Source organism: Coturnix japonica, chromosome 17, assembly GCF_054131305.1.
Source record: "Coturnix japonica strain WE chromosome 17, WE-NBRP24, whole genome shotgun sequence".
Taxonomy (NCBI): domain Eukaryota; kingdom Metazoa; phylum Chordata; class Aves; order Galliformes; family Phasianidae; genus Coturnix; species Coturnix japonica.
In genome coordinates this window covers 13473186-13491868 of record NC_140679.1, presented here as the reverse complement: position 1 = coordinate 13491868, position 18683 = coordinate 13473186, and the positions used below count along the sequence as shown (strand labels likewise).

Below are 18683 nucleotides of genomic sequence, written 5' to 3'. Positions count from 1 at the left end.
TCTTTGCTGCTGAGGTTCCCCATTTTGCTGCCTCCTTCAGCACCGTTCGCACTCACTATCTGGCCCTGGCCGTGTCCTTATCTCTGTGTGGTCACAGCTGTCAGCACAGCCCTGTGGGGCCTATTGCAGCCAATGTGAGGGTGGGAAACAGCACTATGGGCACAGCCGCGTTCTCACCTCAAGGCCTGCGCTCTGACTGCAGCCACGTATGCAACCGTAGCTCAGTACTGAGACAACAGACCCCGTATGCATCGGCTCTACGGGAAGGGGGGAAAAAAGGGGCGAGAATCCATTTCTATTAGATCCCAGTCGAAGAAGCTGAGCTGCCACAGAGCGCTGCGCCAGACGGAAGGCCCTGTGGAAACCTCCGGCTCCAACCGGCTCCAACCGCCTCCAACCGCCTCCAACCGCCTCCAACCGCCTCCAACCGCCTCCAACCGCCTCCAACCGCCTCCAACCGCCTGGCGTTGCGTCGTTACGTCACTTAGCGTCCCATTGCGTAACGTAACGTCACGCCGTGGCGCTGTGCTCCCCCCCTTTAAGCCCCGCCCCCGATGCGCGGAGCGGCGGCGCGTTGGAGTTGGTCCCGCAGTCTCATAGTCCCGTAGTCCGGTACCGGGATGGACGCGCTGCGCTCGGCGGGTCGCGCTCTGCTGCGCAGCCCCAGCGCCACCAAACCGCCCTGGGCCGCCGGCCGCCATCACAGTGAGAGCCCTTCAACTCCCCTTTCCCCTCTCCCTCCTTCCCCCGTCCCGCACCGCGCGGTTCGGGCCCGGTTCTGCCCCCGGGCTCGGGGTGGGGGGCGCTGCGGGTCGGGTCGGGATCAGCGCTACGTTCCGGGGCTGTACGGAGCGCACGATGGGGAGGCGGCTGCAGGGCTGGAGCCAACTTGATGGCTGCTCCCATCCCTGCCCCGCTCTGTACGGGCCGGATGCACGAGGTGAGGCAGAAAAGCCCGTTCTGAGCCGGGCTGTGGGGCTGCACTATGGGGTAACACTCAACCTGCTGCATTACAGCTTGTGTGTGCTGTAATGGGGCCGAGCAGCACCTGCCTGTCAGCGCACACCTCCCTGTATCGCAGCATGGAGGTTCCTTCTGAGTCACCCCGCACTGCAGGACGGGGCTGTGACACTCCACTAATGCCTCATGAAATCCAGCATGGCAGGACAGATGGGTCGCAGGCGACAAAATGCAGTGCCCACCCAGCAAGCTCTTCTTGTCTGTATGGAACTCTGAGGGCTTCTTTCTTGCTTTGTTAGAGCTCCCGGAGAACTGGACCGATACCCGAGAGACGCTGCTGGAAGGGGTGCTGTTCAGCCTCAAGTACCTGGGCATGACGCTGGTGGAGCAGCCGAAGGGTGAGGAGCTGTCTGCTGCTGCTGTCAAAAGGATCGTGGCCACCGTGAGTATCTGCGGCTGCAGAACAGGCCCACGTCACCTCCTGTCATTGGGGTTATTTTAGAAGCTGCAGATCTGAAGGCAAAGGGTTCCACCTGCAGGCTTGGGGAGCATCAGGGCTGCGGGTTTCACCTTCTGGAGGTGAGCAGGGCATCCCTGCTGTATCTGGCGCTGCAGGTAGTAATGCAGGGCTGTGCTGGGAAGCCTTTCAGGCCAGGGTTGTGCTGCAGGAAGCTGTTGGTGTGTCTGGGTTCTGGTGCTGCTTGATAAGCTTGGCTGACCCTGGATGTGGAGGAAAGCTGTGACCTGGGAACATCAGGCTCTCTTCATGGAAGATAGACACAGTGCTCTGAGAGCTGCCAGCACGTGACCGAGCTCTGGGCCTGGGCCTGGTTTGCATTTTTGAGCTTTCTTTCCCAGGATTTGGAGAACTGAGAGGGAGAAGGAAGCAGGGTGATTTACTCCATGGAATCACAGGATGGTCTGGGTTGAAAGGGACTGCAGTGATCATCTATTTTCACCCCCCCGCTAAGTGCAGGGTCACCAACCAGCAGACCAGGCTGCCCAGAGCCACATCCAGCCTGGAATTCTCAAGCAGTGCAACCACTCATCATGCAAGAGGGGCCAATTTTCAGCTGTCCTATAATAGAGCCTCCCCAGTGCCCCTGCTCGCTGGGCTGTCCAAATAAAATGAATGTTTCTTTAAGCCATTATAACTCTGAATGAGTCAGAGACCCAATGGTGCCGTTAACTGCCATAGGACGCAATGGAGTGGTGAACTGTGCTGGGTAACAACGGATCCTTTCCTGACTTATGCTGAGCTGTAAGGGAAGGGAGTGCTCTCATGAGATGGGAGATGCTGGCAGAGCCCTTTGTGTCTGCTCTGACAGAGTGAGAATGGAGCCTTTAAATAAATGCCCCAGGGCTGAGCCCACCCCTGGGGGCAGGACTCACCATCAGCTGATCTGGACGCAGCTCTGGTGACCCTCCCATTGGTTCAGGTTTTTGGGCTGCAATGAGACAGATATTTCTTAGGAGAGATCAGCAATAAGCTGTGTGTAGCCTGACTCCTGAAAGCAGGGTAATAAATAAGAGAAAGTGCTACTTGAGTCATTACTTTTTAAGCTTGCATCCTGTCCGTGGTACAGAGGGTGCTTTGCTGCTTGAACAGGATGTGGTAGTGCATCTCGGAGCTGGCTGCCTGGGATCCCACATCCTGCAGGGCTGCCCTGCCCTCAGCACAGCTTCTATCAGGGTTGGTGCCTTCTGTTGTGCTGGTATAGCTTTGGATATCTCTACTTAAAGCCTGTAACTTCCCCCTCCCTCTTTTCCTTCCAAAGGCAAAAGCAAGTGGAAAGAAACTGCAGAAAGTTACACTGAAAGTGTCGCCCAGAGGGATTGTGCTAAATGACAGTGGAACTAACGAGCTGATTGAGAACGTCTCCATATACAGGTGTGTTATGGGACAGCCTGCCCTGAGCCCTCCTCTCTGCCCGTGTCCAGCATAAGGGGCCAGTCTGTGCTGGCATCTGAGCTCTGACCTCCATTTGGGCCTGAGCTGACATCTCTCTGGCCATCACATCTTAAAGCAAAGCAATGTGGTTGCTAAATTTAAGACAAATAGATGTCTCCTGTGTTAAATGTGTCCAGCAGCGGGGTAAGGAAAGATGTGATCCTGAATGTTCTGTGTGGGCACGCTGCTGATCCGTAGCCAAGCACCCCGTGGCCACGTGTGGCTTGGCTGAAGAAATGCTGAAGCAGGTAAGGGCAGGAGGTGGATGTGAGGATGGTCGGAGCATTGCTGAACAGATGAGGACGCAGGCTCTGGGGCTGGCTGCTGCGCGCCCTGCTTTTTGCCTCTAATGTGTTTACATCACTCTGACAAAGAGCAGGGCTTAGGCAGCTGCTGAGACCTAATACCAGTGTGGGAGGGGAGGGTGAGACTGGATTATCCCATATTCAATCCTGGATTTTGTAAGTATATTTTCAAAGAGTACCCGGTTGGAGTCAGATGCAGGCCTGGAGGAGCAGAGCTAAGTCCAGATCTGTCCCTTCCCATCACTTCTATCCATTCTCCTTTCACTCGTCACACGCTCCACTTTCTGTCCTTCATTCTTCATGTGCTGTGCCACTGTGCTAAATGTAACATGGGGAGCTCTGGGCTGGGGCACTCTATAGAAGGACTATTAACTTACTTGCTTACTAAGCATTGACTGCAGCCACCTCCCACAGAGATGAAACTACTGCTTAAGAGTGGAGCTGAGTGAAGCAGCCCTGAGCATGATGGCACCAAAACCAGTATCGCTGCATGGTGTAAAACCTCATGTGAGCAGAGCTGTGGGCCTCAAATGTTCAGAAGGTTTGCAGGAAAACAGCCACCTGTCTGTGTAGGTGACCTTTCATAGCTTGTGTCACTGTTCATAGAAGAGCGGTGATGCTTCTTTGAGAGTAAATGGGAGAAAGGAGTAATTTCCAAGTGCCTCTCTAATCCAGAGCACAGCTCAGCTCTATACAACACAACACGGGTTGTTGAGCAGAGGTGTCCTCACACACAGTGAGAAACTAATGCGGTGTAAAGAAATACAGAATGTGTCTTTTTAAGTCTCAGAATCTGCTGGGAACTGAGATGTTCCTGTCCCTTCCCTGCAAAGTCTTTGGGGCAGTAAAAACACAAGCTGAAAAGGCGACGCCAGGCAATAGGAGAACTTTGGTGAAAGTGTTCTATTTATTTGTTGAGTTTTCTCTCTCCAGTATTACCTGTTAGATCTGCTGCATGCTCAGGGAAGAGGCTTTGCTTGCTGCTAGCTCCTGCCTCCTTGCTCTAAATGTCCAGGGCTGCTCCAGCCAGTGCTTACTGCCTTCAGACAAAGTGCTTGGTCCCAAAGCTTCTGGTCCAGAAGGTCCCTGGGAGATGGCAGTGGCTGGTGACAAGGGACGTGCTGCCCTGCAGAATGGAGCTGAGCTCTTGGTCTCAACAAGATCTCCCCAGACTGTTCAGCCTGTTGCTCTTCTCAGAGCCTTCTTGAGTGTTCTGGAGTAAGCCCCGCTGGGGGACTGGGAGGGATGCACCTGTAGCAGGGATGTTCCCACAAGGGATGCTGAGCCTCCTTTGGTCAGGGCTCATCTTCAGTCAGGGCTCTTGCAGCACCCCGTGCATCTGCTGCTGTAGGTCTCAAGGCCTGAATTTCAGCCTTTCTGACAGCTCCTGCTTCAGTTTCCTGCCCTGATTCAAGAAAGCACGTGGGAACCCCAAGAACAAGTCCTTTTCTCTCTTTGTAAGCTTGTTCTCTAAGGAAAAATGTCCAGTCTCTGAAGGCAGAGCATTTGTTAGGGGCAGTCCCAGACTGCTACACCGCAGAGTCTTCACTTGCCTTCTTGAACCTATCCTTTTCTGGCAAGGTGAAATGCTTTCCGTTCTCTCCTACCTCTGTGCCACATGCACAGTTCGTGCTGTGTTGTGGCTGGCTGCAAAGTGGCCAGCAGTTGTACTGAGCATCTCTTGCAGTTAAACCAGTGGCATTAACTCCTCTGTCACCTCAAAGCTGGGTAATGCTCTTGTGCTCCCTATGCCTTCCCTGCTTGGCCGTGCTGCTCAAAGACCTGGTGCAGGAGCAGGTTTTGGACAGGTTGGTTGATCTGTGCGTGCAGTGCCCCAGACAAGACGTTTCATTCTGTCTTTCAGGATATCCTACTGCACGGCAGACAAGATCCACGATAAAGTGTTTGCCTACATTGCCCAGAACCAGCTCAATGAGAACCTGGAGTGCCATGCCTTCCTTTGTACCAAACGGAAAATGGTCAGTTCAGAGGAAGAAATGGGGATGTGGCTTTAGGAGGAGGAAGCAGAGGGGCTGCAATATCAGCTTTGCACATAGGTGTAGTGAAGGAGGGTTCTTCCTCATCCAAAGACCATGGCAGGGCACCCACTGCTCTAATGCAGTGCTGCTACCTGTTTGCAGGCAGTTAATGGCTGCCCATGGACAAGCAGTTGGTCTCCAGAGGGACCCAGCACTGCTGTGGAGCAGATGCAGGGAGGAGGGAGGCAGAACTCAAGGCTGGATTCAGCTAGTCTCACTCAGACAGAAAAGCCCTTCTGCCCCCAGGATCTGGAGCTGGGGTGAGAACGATTGACCTGAAATCCTCCTGCCTTGCTGCAGTCACAGGTTCTGGGATTCTTTTCCCTGCTCAGCAGCTACTTCCTAGAGCTGCCGGAGTCTGGCTCTCTGGAGAGGCAGGTGAGGGGGTCCCTGAGGAGGCTGGTAGCCTGGGGGCTGCCTTGGTGATGGGAGGCATTTAGCCAGTGGCATAAGGCTTACCATGCTGTTTTCTTTGAAACCAGTCTCTGTCTTGCTTTAAACCTGCTTCTGGGATTTTTTCCTGCTGATTCAGTGCATCTTGAGGAGGGAAGGCTCTCAGTTGGGCAAGGATCCAGCATTTTGCAAGCTAGCAGGGGAGAGAAGTGGGTCAGTGTGCACTGTCTCCACATAGCGACAAGGGGAAAGCCCTCAGGGATCTCAAGTAGAGCAAGATCTGGGTCTGGCAATAAATGGCAGAGGTGGGATAGATCAGACCCTTTGGCCCCAGCAATCTTTCCTCTGGAGGGACCTGTTGGGCCTGAGCAATGAGCCTAGATCTGCTCCCTTGCTAGCAGGGAGGCAACATCCCAAGAAGCTGCAGGAGCTGTTCCTTTTGGTGCAATCCAGAGCAGCAACCCCTGGGACCTTGTGAGCATCTGTCTCTGGCAAGCCAATGGCACGACTTGTGCCCAGTTCTTTGTTTCTTTCTGTAAGGAGGCAATAATGGAAGCTACAAGTTGTAGCTCCCATCTGTAGCCTGTTCTTCTGTCCTTGCATGGTGAAGATAAACCTTGCTCTGCAAATTGAAATGTAACTCTCTCCAGTTGTGAAGGACTTACCTTGGTGGTACATCAGCTCAATACTTCCTTCCAAAATGAAGTTCTCCAAGACCTTTTCAGGCAAAAACCAGAAATACTTTTCTTCTTTGTCTGTAAAATGCATGGAGGTCGTGCTGGTGAGGTGTTGTCCTGCTCCCAGACCAGTGACTGCCCCTTCCCCAGGGCAGGGTCCTTGAACATACGCGTTGCTAGCAGTCAACAGCATTATAATTAGTCTGTATTTTTAGTTCATGAGTAATTCTCAACAGTAGCTGGGTCTATTAAACTGGATTCAGATGTGACAGCTTAAATTGTAAACAGCTGTGAGGAGTTTCATACTTAATTACCATATTTACGTTTTTCCCATAAAACATTTGCACTTTGATGAAAGATGTAAATAGCTCTGACATTCAAATGAGCTCTCCTGTCTTGCAAGGCTTAAGTGGCTCACATAGGTTTGCTGTGACTCCTCTCTTCCTCCCATGCTGGAGCACGTGGCTTCTGGGAGGAGTTTGTTCTTCAGTGCTCCCCCCTCAACCCACAGGGGGCTGTGTGTGGGTTACACTCCAGGATCTGGGTTTGCTTGGGTTGTAACTTCATAAACTTATGCCTCAAGGCTCGTACAGCATTCCAGCCTTGCTGTGTTACTTGCTATCTCCTTGCACTTTAAGCTGCCAGTGAGATCTGCCTTCTCCTAATGAAACTGGCAATTATGTCACTATTTATATATCTCAAGCAGTGTGGGTTATTTAAGGTATGCTTGGTTGCTGTGTTGTTTTTTTCTTTTCCTAAATGCTACTCAGGTTCCCAGCTGAGGGAGGAATGAAGGGACTGAAGGTGAAGGTATCCTGCTGCAGCCCTGGCTGTGTGCGTGTCCAGCTCAAGGCCGTTCCAAAGCAAACCTGAATTACTGCTTTAAGCCTGTATGGCTCCAGCTTAGCTTGGGGGAAGGGGGAAGATCTCACTTTGCCTTTTGCCTGCTGCTCTCAGAGTGTTCTCATGCACGTGGACTGGCACAGTGCTGAAGTGGGATGGGTGGACATCCTGCCCTGGCTCTGGCGTGTCCTGCTGACAGCGGTGTGGTCCGGGCTGTTTGGGTGCTGAGTCCCTTGGCAGTGTTGGTTGTTCTGGTGGGTGATGCTCTGCAGTGGGTGTTGCACAGCCTGGCCCTGTAGCAGAGAGCCACGAGCACAAGCCTGCAGCCGTGCAGCGGTTGTGTTTGTTGAGATTGTATTTAGGTGTGGGATGCATGACGAGCTGTGCGCCCTGTGGTTGGGAGGGGCTTTTCTCTCCTTGCTTGTCAGCTGGATGCCTCTGACAGCCATCTCCCTGCCTCCTCCATCTTGCTGTTACAGCTAAAGACATGTCTCCAATGGGCTCCATGTCCTACATAGAGAAAATTGCTGTTTCCATCAATATTTTGTCACCCCTCCACAGCCAGGCAGTGGGGGAGTGCACGGAGCGGAGGACTGGTTGGATCCACGTTAATGTCAATTTGCAAAGCAGAACCCCATCTACTAACATGTTGCTTAACCATTCTCATTTCAGGCCCAGGCAGTCACCCTCACTGTAGCTCAGGCATTCAAAATAGCATTTGAGTTCTGGCAAGCCTCCAAGGAAGGTGAGTTTTATTCCTTTTCCTACTCTTCACATGAAAGTTCAAGGAATGACTTTGGGTTTTTCCAGCTCCTGATTTCAAGGCTGCTGTTAAGGTTGGTCCAATCTCTGGCATGATTTAAAGCATCATCCATCTCTAGACAGCCTTGTAAATCAGGCTGAATTTTGGCTGTGCTCCTTTCTTGTAAGTGGGGTTTGGAGAGCTGAGTGCTTCTCTGTAGTACCTCAGACCCCACCACTGTGGATATTTTTGCTTTTACCTTCCAGCAGATTATAAAACATACTCAGACCTGGGCTGCTCTGGGCAGAAGTGGCCTGTCGTAGCTCTCCTTGCAAAAGGCATGTGCTCTGCAGGCAGTCACGGGGTTTCCTTCTTTTGCAGAGAAGGAGAAACGGGAAAGGTCCATCTTGGAAGGAGAAGGGGTGAGCAGCCCAAACTCAGCTGCCCCTTCTTGCCCTGATGCATGTAAGTCACAATCAGCAGCAAAGGTTTTCTTCAGCTTTGGGGATGGGAAGCAGCCTAATGTCTGTGGGTTTTTTCCTGCATGGGCATTTTCCTAGGAGGGCTTTGATCAATAAGAAGCAAACACTCTGGTTGTAGCAGAGATGTTGCCCTGGACTCAGTGTCTGCCTGCCAGATCTTTCTATCTTCCCTTTAAGTATCTCTTACATCCCTTTGTACGCAGCTGCTGTCACCCCAAATCTGTTTACTTTTGCCTGAGGCAAATTGGCTGTAATGTCTTTACAAACTTTGCGTGGGTCCTCACATGCTAAGTTTAATTTGGGGTTTGTGTTGGACCTGAAGGACTTGCTGTTCTATTGGCTGCGTGAAAATAAAACAAATGGTAAAAGCTCTCATAGCTCAGTGTCTGGCCAGGGGTCCTCTGAAACGCTATAGATGTATAGCCAGGGAGAAATGGGACAAAAGGCTAATCTCCCTTCTGTGCTGGCCTCGGAGATAAGAGGATTTGACACAGAGGAAAATAGCATTAAACTGGGCTTAATCCCAGACTGGAGCATCTCATTCTTTCATATGAAGGCCCAGGACTGGAGGAATCTGTCACAAATGGTGGCAGATCAGAACAAATGAGGTCCAAGGCTGCAAGTGGTATAGAAATGGGCTCTCTTGTCTCCCTGGCCACATGCTGATGCTTTGCAGCTGGGGCATTTCTGCATCTGCCCATATCACCGGGTTATGGGGGGTGATTGAAAGCTTCCCTGAAAGAACATAGCCTATGGTACAACAGTGGCCATCAGGCTATGAACTGCTCTTTACCCTGTGAATTCCCCTTCATCCTATGGAATAAAGATGCCTCTTTGCAAGATGCTGAATTGATGCCATGAGCTGAGCTGAGGATGTTGCCCAGGTTCCCACCCTGTGGTTGCTGTTCCCAGCCCAGCCCTGGGCTATGAAGCTTTGGGGTGGGATGTCTCAGCTTTGCCATAGTCTGACCATTACCCATTTTGGATGTAAGCACATACCCAAGAGCCTTCCCTGATGGCTGGTGGAGGGACAAGCTGACTGACTCCCCTGCATCCCTGTTCGGGGGTCTTTGGTGCCTGATAGGAGCATCTTGAATTATGTGGGTGGAAACCAGTATGAATGCAGCTTTTCCACACTAAAATTCAGGGCTGTGCTGAAAGGAATTCACTGCCTCCCCCTGACTTCTCCCCTCAAGGGAAAGCAATTGCTGCAGAAAAGGCTTGGTTTTATGTTTGTGCCTCATTCCCTCTCTCCTCTGTTCACAGCTGCAGCCACAGGGAACTTGGTGGATTTAGAAGATCCTGCCAAATTGCTCCTCACCAGCAGTGAAAACCCCACACATTTAGATAACAGCGTGTTTGGGCCCAGCTCCTCTGTAAATAACAACGTGGTGTGGGTAAGTTTGCCCAGGGCACCACAGAATCTGCTGAGCTGGCAGGGAGTGATGCTACCTCAATCCTTGTGTGCTCCAGGTCTTCTTTTGGTGCCCTCTCTTGGACAAGACCCTTTGGGAGCTCTTGGGCAGCTGAGCTGCTTATTAAGGATTTCAGACTTGCCCAAGCGAGCTGGGTTTTGGTGTCCTACTAGAAATGATTGCTTAGTTTGTGAGTCCTTGTTAGGATCAGCAAATAAATTAAAGCAATTGCAAGCCACTGTGAAAAAATGCTACCGTCAGATAATTGAATATTATTTACTCTTGCATAGTGCTTCTCAATGGTTTGTCACTTAAATGAGAGACTGCCTAACTATCCTGTCCAGGGGGAAAAAACACTATGCTGATGGCTTTTGTTTACTGCTCACTAAAACCAGGTTGTGTTAATGTTTGTTATTAATCTTAGTTTTACCTCATTCCTGTTTGTAACTGTCTTGTTTGTGTGAACATGGATGGCTTCTCTAAAATGTCCAGAGTCATCTGGCTCAGCTGTTTCATGGACCAGTCATAGAAAAGTAACGATCTAGGTGATGTATCTGGGTGTGCATCCATGGGGGAGTTTCTTGCACACCAAAATGCTGCATCACCAACAAGGCAGGGGCTGATCTTGGAACCTCCACCATCCCCAACCTGTGACCTGGGCCCTGCCATGTTTTCTCTCTGGATACACACTGTTAATATTTGGGAGCTGAATGATAATGGCCTTTGCATGGCGCCTGTTTCTTGAATCTGCCAGGTCTGAGCCTGAGGCTTTTCAGGTTAAACCTGAAGATCAGTTCCAAAGCCTGCAGGCTTATCAGCAGTCTCTGATCCTCCCTTCTTGCAGAGTTCTCATATTTTACTTATTACATCACCTGCCAATGCATCATAAAATTTTGGGCATAGTCAAGTCTGCCCGTAGCAAAGCCCTCTCAAAGGGCCGTGTTCCTGCACAGGAAACCTTTCTCCCCTGATCAATTCAAAAGCTTTTCCTTGGAACCCTCCAAAGAACAGATCAGAGAAAAAAGGATCACAGAGTTGTTTTCAGACAACACAGGTCCAGCCCTTTGCTGGTGCACTGTTGCTTTCCAAGTTCTTGATCCAGAAAAGCCCTGTGGAGTGCCCAAAACATCTTGCTGAGCTTTGTCCAGATTCATCCTCCTGGCAAAAACCTACAGTGTGTGCCAGTTGCATGGCAGGAGCTGAGGGCAACGGCTCCCTTTGCTTGGTGCTAAGTTGCTGCCTATCAGCTCTGCCCAAAATGTTTTTCCTGCATAAAGAGCAGACAGATGCTTTCAGTCAAAACAATATCTTATGCTTTGCATTGAAAGCAGAGCAGGCTGGGGTTGGTGGAGGGCTCAGCATGCAGATGCTTTGGAACCAGTTCTCGGCTTGGAGCATGGTGGCAATTTTCAAGCAAGGAGCTGGGAGGTGTTGGCTTCTTTAGAGGGGTCTGGCTGGCCCAGATGGGAATTTGTTTCATCTAATAGGCCAGATCCAGTGTGTACAGGCAGCAAGGTAGTACTAGCCTGGTCTGGGGACAGTGAGAAAGAGACAATCCCCTCCTCTGTCCCAGAGCTGCAAGGAGAGTGCAGCATCCCTAGCCTAAGTCCTGAGACCTGCTCTGAGCAAGCCTGGACTGCTCAGAATTACTTCTTTTTATGCCATGGCTTGCGTGGAGAGTGAGATAAAGCTTGCTTAAGGAGGCAAATTGCTGATAGGAGCATTGCTTTGGGCACTCAGAGGTCCGTATATACATTTTTGTCTGCTGTGCTGAAGTGTGGAGCCAGATCTCTAAATACACTTTTGTGCATTCCCTTAGCAACTACTTTTCTCTCTTTTTATCTCTTTGAAAAAGGAAATGGATGATGATCTCGACGAGGCATTTTCAAGGTAATTCTAATAACACCCTTTACAAGTTCACACCACTGGGGACTAGCCCAGGGGGGCCTGTGTTTTTTAATAATGCTTCTAATCTAATCAGCTGTCATGATCTGACCTAGGCAGCAAGCCCCATCAGTACCTCAACTCTTAATTGAAAGATAGGCTTTGCGGCTGGCTGATAAGCCATATATTTTGACAGCCTTTTAAGGATGAAGAGAGACTGTGTGTGATAGGAAATCTAATTCCCTGAGCAGCCAGCATGTCCACCCTTGCTTTTCAGAGATGTTTGAAGCAGATTGTTTCAAGCCCCTGTGATAGGTGTGGCAGTGCTGGTCCCAGCTTCTGGTATGGGGATCTTTACTCTTTACTCTCTTCCCTAAGTGTGGTTTGGCCAAATCCTGGCACCTTGGTCTTATCTTTCCCCAAACCAACAGCAAAATGCTGTAGGCAACATGCTCCCTCCCTGACGAATCATGTTGTATTGGTGCCTGTTGCAGCTTGGTCACATCAAGGCAACTCTGATGCACCAGTTTTGAACTGATGTACCTGAGAACATCCAGACTTTAAGGCTATAAAGCCATGTGGCTTAATTCACTTTCTAGTCCAGATTAAGATTTGCCCTTGGGGGGTCTGCCACCAAGCAATCCAGCAATGTTAAACAAATCCATTTTCTTTCAGGTGAGTTACCCTCTCTGCCCCTCGTGCAAGCAGGCTTGTAGAGGGTGACAGGCACATGGCCAAGTGAAAAAACTGCTTGCTTAGCCCTAAGGAAATGGAGCTCTCTGTCATGTTCACGTTTTGGGAATGATTTACAGCTTCCATTTCCACGGCAACCCTGTCCCAAGACCTGATCTGTAAAGGGACTGCTTGATGTTGACGTAATGTCATCAGTTTTCTCAGCTTTGTTCCTTGCTCTGCTTAACTAAAGTGTTGGCTGCAGGCTTTTGCACTGCTGGACATGGAGCCGTCACATTACCCTTGGCCTTTGGGTAAGGCAGTATTACTGAGTCATTGCAGTGAGGCTGCTCCTTTGGTCAACGCAGCCTTTATGCTGAGATAAGATCCCATTTAGTGATGCAGCCTCCAGGAAGTGCTCAGAGGAGGAAAAAAAGCACTGTTGTGTCACAGTGTGAATGTATGGGATGTGCAGACTGCAAATTCCCTGGATTTAGGGTGATGCTGGGATGAACAAGCAGAAAAGCTGCAACAAACCTGAGAGAGCTGCAAATGTTGTCATCTCTCCCCTTGTTGAATTACTTCTTTCAGTTGGAGGACTTTGAAGTTTGGCTTCGGCATTACAGTTGTGTCAAGCATCCGAGCTATGAACTACATGCATTTGTGTTCTTACTTTTTGTTTTTCTCCCCTCTTAGGCTTGCTCAGTCAAGAACAAACCCTTACGTTCTCGACACAGGACTGACGGCTCAAGACATCCAGAGTGCAGAAATGCTCTCGTCTGTAGATTGGAATAAAATAGATTCAAATACAGGCGAGAAAGATGACCTGTTCATGTTCTGAAGTCAGATTCATCTAACAGCTGTTAACAGAATAACCACTAAAAGTCTGTGGACTAAATCGTGCTCTTCCAGGTGCTGTATACAAGGGATTCTTCTGAGGGGTCTTTACCAAGTCAGATGAAGTTACAGCACAGCTTAGACCAAAGTTTTAGACATCTAACGTGGATTGTTTTTTACCTTACTTTTATCTAAACTATGAGATGCTCCTGAAGGTATTTATTCATAGCTGTTACCGTTTACATATATTACTGAAAGGCGTGTAGAGCATCTGCAGTATCAGGTGGCAATATGCCATCAGTAGTGCCTGCTCCTCCCTGACAAATACTATGCAACACCAAAGCATACATATTGTATACACATTTCTAGACAAAGGTCTGCAGATGGAAATGCAGATGAAAGCACAACCACTGTTTCTTGAACAACATGACACCTGCCTAGGCTGAGGGGAGGAGAGTTGCAGCAGCTGCTATCAGTGCTGAAAGAGGTAGCACAGATCTTGCTTTTGTTGTGAATGTGATACTCTCAGTTGTCAATCACCCGTACATGTTCTGGCTTTTCCTTTGCCAGCTTCTTGAGTGAATTGACACTTCTTATCCAAAGACTGTATAAGTTTTGCACTTTAAAACTTGAGCTGAAAGTAATGGTCCAAAATGGCAAAGTAAGCAGTGCCTGTAACTTCTCTTCAGAAGCTCCTTCCCTCCCCACCCCCAAAAAGAAACCGTGGTGCTGCAGCTGTATCAAAACTGACTGCTCACATTCGTTGTTTCTGTTATGACTTGAAATACCAAGGCTCAGTTGCATGGTTGGTTTAAAAGCAAAAAACAGCAGGCAGTAATAATCTGTTTTTCTAAAGTGCGTTGGAAGTTGCAGGTTGTGTAGCACAATAGATCTGTGTTCTGAGCTGTGCTAAGTGGATTTGGCTGTGCATGCCTTTTGACAGTCTCAGAAACATTTGGTAGTTGCCTGCTCAATAGACTCGAAAGGAATTGGATTAGGCAAGACCAATACCTGTATGTTTAATGAGCAGAAGGTGCCCCTGTCAGTGGTGCTCCACTCCTTCCTCCGACAGCTGCATCTCCCATGAGGCTTGGGAAGCTGTTTTCATCTGCTCCTGGAATTTAAACAAAGTAATGGAGGTATAAAGCTTATGCCAATTAAAAGATTAAGTTTAATGATCCTAAATAGTCGCACTGACAGTTTGCAGTGTTTGTGGCCTTCTGTGAAGTATACTAAGCTGTTTTATAGATTTGTAACTCAGAACTTTGTTTTGAAACACTAATTCATTCCCCAGACAGCTCTTTGTAACTCCTAAGGCTGCTTGCAAACAAACAAACAAAGATCTTGGTCAGCTATAGGAATTTCTTAGGAAACAGCTCAATGGCACTGAGATCTGATTTTTTTGCCTGTTACCCCGATGAGGTGTTGATGACTTGTGAAGCCAGCTCATCACATCTCTTAATAACGTTGCAGATAAACAGGCAACAAGGTCTGTGTTCAGAGCAGTCCTCAAAGCACTGTGCCCTTGACTTGATGTCACGTGGAGCATCAGTCTCTTGTGATTGAGGGAGTTACTCCAAGTTTGCCCTTTCTGCAGAGCTAGGGATGTGGACCCATTGCAGAAGCAATGCTAAGAGAACAGAAGTGGTAGCAAACGAGTTGTGCTGAGCTCTGGGGAGTGCTCATCTCGCTAAGAAGGAAATGGTGTTGCAGGAATGGACTGTGGGGCTTTCTCTGTACGACGATATTCTTTTATTTTCTAGAGTTTCGAGGAGCATACGCTGATATACACAGTGCTATATATGTATGTAGATATTTTTTAAGAAAAAAAAAAGAATGTATGGAGAAAAATAAAAGCTTTACCTTTTTTTATTATTACTATTATTATTACTTTGAATGTTTGTGCTGGTTTGACTTCACTTCTTTACCCTGGCATCTTTAATGCTTAGAAAACTTTGTATTTCTACCTGGTTGGGTTTTCTTTCTCCCTTGGTGCGTAGCAGTGAGCAACTGGAAACAACTGGAGAAGGGGAGCTTGTTTGCAGGGCCATCCATGCAGAAGGACGTTGGTGGTTACACATGAAATAGCGTATTTTGCTGCTGGATGTGGCTGTTTTGAAATGAGCTCTGGGTGATCCCGTGCCCTTGGGGCTTTCAGCCACTCTGCAAGCTGAAATGCAGGTTTCCCACTCTGTGCTTCTGAAGGTTGTTTCTCTTTCCAGCCATCACCATCAGCGCTTTCATCCCTAACAAAAACTCCAGTCTCAAGCAGTGTGAAAGGAAAGCATCCCAGGATGAAGTTTTGTCACTGCCTGCAATCAGCAAAGAAACGCCCTCTCCCCGCAAATCACAGGGGCGGTTTCTAATAATCCTATTTCTGGTCATGCCACTCCAGCCCCCTTTTTTTTAATGCAGGGATGCTTTGCAGGAGCTACTTGACTCGTACCATTGTGTTTCTATGTTCCTAACAGCCTCCCCAGCCCCCAAACTTGCTTCTTCTCAGTTCTTGCCTCAAACAAAACCCTCCTGTTGAGCAGCGTGAATTTGAGCGTGACATTTCAGCAGCAGGGCCGTCACTTGGCTGTCGCCTGCACTGCACGCTCAGAACGTGAGCCCCAGCCAGAGCCATGCACAAAAAGAAGTGTAACAGCATTAAGATGTGGCAAATTTATCACTTCTGGGTGCTGTCACAGCACGAGCATAAAACTTGACAGTAAAAAATAAAACAATTTTGTGGCTGGCATTTTTTATTACTTTTAGTATGCTGCTTTTTGGGTTGTTGTTAGTGGAAATTGAAATTATAATGGTATGCTTCACTTAAAAAAAGAAATATAAAAAAGTATCCATAGCAACAGGAACATCGGAATTATTGTAGGCTGATCACTTCTCTAACTTGAGTCACATCACATGCCTTTCAAAGGCAGTCCCAGAGGTGCAGGGTTTTAATGGATTATTTTGTGGATTGTTTTTTCAGATAAACAACTGTATACACAGCACTTTCTCCATCAATATTCTCCTTACACAAAGATCTAAACCTAATAATTGCCAGCGTGCTTCGTTACACAGAGTTGGGAATTCAGGCTTGCTCTCACAATCCTCACTTCACGTGAGGTTTTGTCAGCTGAGTTGGAGCCTTCTGGTTAAATCATGTCAAACAGGAGAATTTCCATCAGGTTCAGCTGGTGTTAATTCTGCTTTAAAGTGTTCAGGCAAAGTACAAGGTGAGGGGAAGGGTTGCTCAGCTTGCTCTGTTGGGAATCTGCCTGTTAGATGGCAACTCGAGTCGATCTTGTGTTCTCTCCTTGTAGAATTCTTATTTGCTATCCCCTGAAAGTCACTCCAACAGAGCTGATGCGTAAAAGCCCATCAGTGTGAAACTGTGCCCAGTCATCTTTTGGATGCTGTCTCTACATCTGAGTCTCCTTGATCTCCTTCTGACCTGAAGCAGTTCTAGCTTTCAGGAGAAAAGCCCCACCAGTCCACACTGATGGCCTTCCTCTGAGCTCCTGTGTTACTGCAGTTGAAATTGTGGTAGTAAACTTCTTTACATGCTTAGAAATCTCAGGCAAAGAATCGAGACTTAATAAGTGTTCACATGCATAACAACACCAAAGCTTTGTGTGTATCTGACATTCCTCATGTTCAGCAATTTGCTTTTTATGTCCTTCATTTCCCACTGTTGTGCAGTACGTTCCTGGGTCATCATTTCCTGCATTTTTCCCCAGAGGAGGCTGCAATTGAAGGATGATAGATGTGCAGAGCAGAACATGCAAATTACTGTTGAATGAAGCAATCTTTCGACAAACAGAACGTTACTTGTCATTTAACCTCCGCAGAAGAACAGCTGATGTGCCAACGAGTGGCTGTGGATCGCCGAGAGAAACAAGAGAATGTGTTGGGGTTCTTTTCCTGTTTTGATTTACCTGTAAGGAAGTGTCATGTGAGCATGAAAAGGAACAAGCTCGGAGGAGACAGCTTTCAGGTTCTGAAGGTAGTTGTCATCAAGGTGATGGTAAGCAAATGCTGGTACAGGAACTTGCTGTAGTGTCTGTCAGTGGCTTCTAGATCAAATTGGTTTTGTATGCATGTTAAAAAAAAAGAAGGTGGGTGGGCAAAGAAGGCAGAATGATGCAAAAAAATATGTCAGACCTGCAGATCTGGCTCATGTTTTAAAATCACATTCTTTGTGTCTGCTATGAAATCACGGGACTCTTACATGGTCTTCAACAGAAACCTGTAATTTTGTGATTGAAGCGTGAGCCAGAAGATAATCCAGTTCACTCTCATGTTCTGTTAAAGCCCTGGGTCCAGCAGGAGTCAGAAATGTTCCTTTCAGGTTGAGCATGCAGAGTCGTACAGATATTCTGAGCCCTGACCTTTGCTACCAGACTGCAAGTTAAAGCCAGCAGTTCTCTGGCCTCACCTCTCAGCTGTGCAGTGTCAGGCATAGGATCCAGCAGGTTTTCTCTAACCTTTAGGTGGAGCTTATTAACTCGAGGTTTCTCTGAGCTCATATTCTCATTTCTCAGAGTAATTAAATGAATCCCAGAGGCTGTGTCCTCAGCTACCTGGGAGTGCTTTTGCTGGTAAGGTGGGTGCCTGGGCAGTAGGCGAGAGTTAACCAGCAAGACATGACTGTCCATGGACACAAACAGCACTGAGAGGGCCAAGCCTTTCCTTTTGTGAAGGAAGAATGGGAAAAGATTCTAGTAAAGCTATTGAAATGGGCCCCAAATAGGGTAAGCACACAAGTTGCTTTATAACTGCGATGGGAGAATCTTAGCTAGTGCAGCTCACTGTATTTCACGGGTGTTTCATTCTGCCCTTGATGCCCTGTGCCTTTCCAGTTCTGCTTTTCATGCTCTGAAAATGAGGGCACAGTCTGTCGGGACCAGGACTAATGAAGAGCCAGCAGAGGCAGGAGCAGAACTCTTCAGTTACAGGCATTCTCTTGTCTCATTACCCAAACTGCATAAGGAGGTGCATTCCTGCTGAGCCCCAAATTGCTTCTTTTTACTTCCTACCTGACATAGCAGAGTTACAGTGATCACATTTAAAAATACAGCATCCTCAGAGCAAAGCTCAGGATACAAAACATCAGGCTAACCAGAAACCCACGAGCAGCTCTGGATGCTTCTGCCCAACATCTGTAACACATGGCAGTGACTCTAAGCAGGTCCTGTTCTGCTTTCAGCCTGCCAGCCTGCTCCTTAGCAGCACAAGATGACCAGCAGATGATGGCAGGGTCATTGGGGTGAAGGGGGAAGGTAAAGGAAGGCAGCTCCAAAGCACCATTACATCTTTATCAGCTACTTTATGCATTGGTTTTCTTGTGCCATGCATAGACTGGTACTCCACGCTGTCGTTGGAGGGAACCCATGCTGTTGGCTGAACACATCTGGCTGTATATCTGTACTGCTGTGGTGGCATTGCCACGATCCTGCTATTATTACAATTAAGCCTTTCTGGCGTCTTTTAGAATA

At 48.5% G+C, this 18683-nt stretch overlaps 1 protein-coding gene across 2 annotated transcripts; it reads left to right on the top strand.

The window, feature by feature from the left end:
- The first annotated feature begins 556 nt into the window (after positions 1 to 556).
- On the top strand, positions 557 to 15097 carry LDLRAP1 (low density lipoprotein receptor adaptor protein 1). 2 transcript variants are annotated; one of them, XM_015883372.3, is made up of 9 exons: positions 557 to 705; positions 1260 to 1402; positions 2739 to 2851; positions 5081 to 5195; positions 7841 to 7913; positions 8292 to 8375; positions 9659 to 9789; positions 11663 to 11697; positions 13060 to 15097. In XM_015883372.3, exons 1-9 carry the CDS (start codon positions 621 to 623, stop codon positions 13202 to 13204), a joined length of 924 nt encoding a protein of 307 aa, XP_015738858.2. In that variant the 5' UTR covers positions 557 to 620; the 3' UTR covers positions 13205 to 15097. The 2 variants fall into 2 exon arrangements, with proteins under 2 accessions (XP_015738858.2, XP_015738859.2); XM_015883373.3 differs by lacking the exon at positions 11663 to 11697.
- The last annotated feature ends 3586 nt before the right edge of the window (positions 15098 to 18683 follow it).